Below are 2,500 nucleotides of genomic sequence, written 5' to 3'. Positions count from 1 at the left end.
ACCTGATGTGTGTTGATGTCCCCAGACCTGATGGTGTGTTGATGTCCCCAGACTTGATGGTGTGTTGATGTCCCCCTGATGGTGTGTTGATGTCCCCCTGATGGTGTGTTGATGTCCCCAGACCTGATGTGTGTTGATGTCCCCAGACCTGATGTGTGTTGATGTCCCCCTGATGGTGTGTTGATGTCCCCCTGATGGTGTGCTGATGTCCCCCTGATGGTGTGTTGATGTCCCCCTGATGGTGTGTTGATGTCCCCAGACCTGATGTGTGTTGATGTCCCCCTGATGGTGTGTTGATGTCCCCAGACCTGATGGTGTGTTGATGTCCCCCTGATGGTGTGTTGATGTCCCCAGACCTGATGGTGTGTTGATGTCCCCAGACCTGATGTGTGTTGATGTCCCCCTGATGGTGTGTTGATGTCCCCCTGATGGTGTGTTGATGTCCCCAGACCTGATGTGTGTTGATGTCCCCAGACCTGATGGTGTGTTGATGTCCCCCTGATGGTGTGTTGATGTCCCCAGACCTGATGTGTGTTGATGTCCCCAGACCAGATGGTGTGCTGATGTCCCCCTGATGGTGTGTTGATGTCCCCCTGATGGTGTACTGATGTCCCCAGACCAGATGGTGTGCTGATGTCCCCAGACCTGATGGTGTGTTGATGTCACCTGACCTGATGGTGTGTTGATGTCACCTGACCTTATGGTGTGTTGATGTTCCCCTGATGGTGTTTTGATGTCCCCCTGATGGTGTGTTGATGTCCCCCTGATGGTGTGTTGATGTCCCCCTGATGGTGTGCTGATGTCCCCAGACCTGATGGTGTGTTGATGTTCCCAGACCTGATGGTGTGTTGATGTCCCCAGACCTGATGTGTGTTGATGTTCCCAGACCTGATGTGTGTTGATGTCCGCAGACCTGATGTATGTTGATGTCCCCAGGCCTGATGGTGTGTTGATGTCCCCAGACCTGATGTGTGTTGATGTCATCCTGACCTGGTGGTGTGTTGATGTCCCCAGACCTGATGTATGTTGATGTCCCCAGGCCTGATGGTGTGTTGATGTCCCCAGACCTGATGTGTGTTGATGTCATCCTGACCTGGTGGTGTGTTGATGTCCCCAGACCTGTTGTGCGTTGATGTCCCCAGACCTGATGTGTGTTGGCGTCACCAGACCTGATGGTGTGTTGATGTCCCCAGACCTGTTGTGTGTTGATGTCCCCAGACCTGATGTGTGTTGATGTCACCAGACCTGTTGTGTGTTGATGTCCCCAGACCTGATGTGTGTTGATGTCCCCAGACCTGATGGTGTGTTGATGTCCCCAGACCTGATGTGTGTTGATGTCCCCAGACCTGATGGAACACTCCCTGTGCACTGAGAAAATCGCGACCCAGTCCAGCCACTGCATCCGCGGGGAGAGCAAGCAATTCCAGAAGGCCATCGCCTCTCTGAACCTGAACCTCAACACTCTCAACCCTGAGGAGAGAGCGGTCACCAGAAAAAAAATCATGGACCAAGGATGCAGGTCTGTATAGATGGAGAGAAGGAGGGAGGGAAGGAGGATGGAAAGAGCGACGAATGAATGAATGAAAGGTAGAAAGGTCGGACTAGATGGATGCGCCGTTTTTGAAGAGGGATAGGGGGTCTTAGGGGCAAGAGGAAGAGGAGCAGACGACTGGACTAATTGGAGAGAGAGAGGGAGAGAGGAAGAGAGAGAGAGATAGGTAACGAAAGGAAGAGAGAGAGGAGGGACGGGGAGGTGAAGGAAGCAGACAGGAGAGCAGGGCTTCAGGCCGTGGTGCCGTGAAGGGGGGGGGGGGGGGGGGGATGGAGAGTGGGGCTTCAGGCCGTGGTGCCGTGAAGGGGGGGGGGGATGGAGAGTGGGGCGGTAGAGCTTTTCACATGGCTGGATCGATCGGTAAATGAGGGCGCTTTTTCTTTCTTTCTTTCTTTCTTTATTTCTTTCTTCTTTTTTTTTCTTTCTTTTTTTTATTCTTCTTTTCCTACTTTTTTCTTCTTCCTTCTCCTCCTCCTCGTTCTCCCCTTCCTCGTCTGTAAGTAAACAGGTCTCTTAAGATCAATCAGTAAATCCATCAAAACTTGTAATCATGACGCTCACGCAGATAAAGAAATTATCCTTATTTTACCCTATGCACATGTTATTATAAACGTGGTTGTTCTTGATTAAACTGTTCTCTGAACTCCTCCATACCCAAATAAGTGGGGTGAAAGGTAAACCAGATCTTGCAACTTGTGGACCTGTGTTGTGTCAGCTTTGCCGTGGACGTGATCTGGTGCTTCAAGACACCTCTGGACCGGGAGGACTCGTGCCCGTGCCGCTACCGTCAGCTGGTGATCGACGTAGTGGCGGAGTCCATGCCGCCCTACTGCAAGATCGACACGGACTACTACTACGACGAGTACTACCTGGAGACGTGCGAGGAGAAGGAGAAGAAGGAGCGGGAGAAGGAGGCGGCGCTGGACACTGACCAGGGCGGGGTTTATG

General features: G+C 52.2%; 1 protein-coding gene across 1 annotated transcript in view; it reads left to right on the top strand.

The window, feature by feature from the left end:
* The window catches only part of LOC143299389 (uncharacterized), a 393,740-nt gene that overhangs the window by 388,693 nt on the left and 2,547 nt on the right, over nucleotides 1-2,500 (top strand). Inside the window, exons 4-5 of the mRNA XM_076612563.1 lie at nucleotides 1,345-1,519; nucleotides 2,268-2,500. The exon at nucleotides 2,268-2,500 is cut by the window's right edge and continues 2,547 nt beyond it. Coding sequence (XP_076468678.1) covers nucleotides 1,345-1,519; nucleotides 2,268-2,500 — 408 coding nt within the window. The remainder of the gene's footprint in view (nucleotides 1-1,344; nucleotides 1,520-2,267) is intronic.

This window comes from Babylonia areolata, chromosome 25, assembly GCF_041734735.1.
Source record: "Babylonia areolata isolate BAREFJ2019XMU chromosome 25, ASM4173473v1, whole genome shotgun sequence".
In the NCBI taxonomy this organism is placed as follows: Eukaryota; Metazoa; Mollusca; class Gastropoda; order Neogastropoda; family Buccinidae; genus Babylonia; species Babylonia areolata.
The sequence above is the reverse complement of the archived record's forward strand: the minus strand, read 5'-3'. Positions and strand labels throughout refer to the sequence as shown.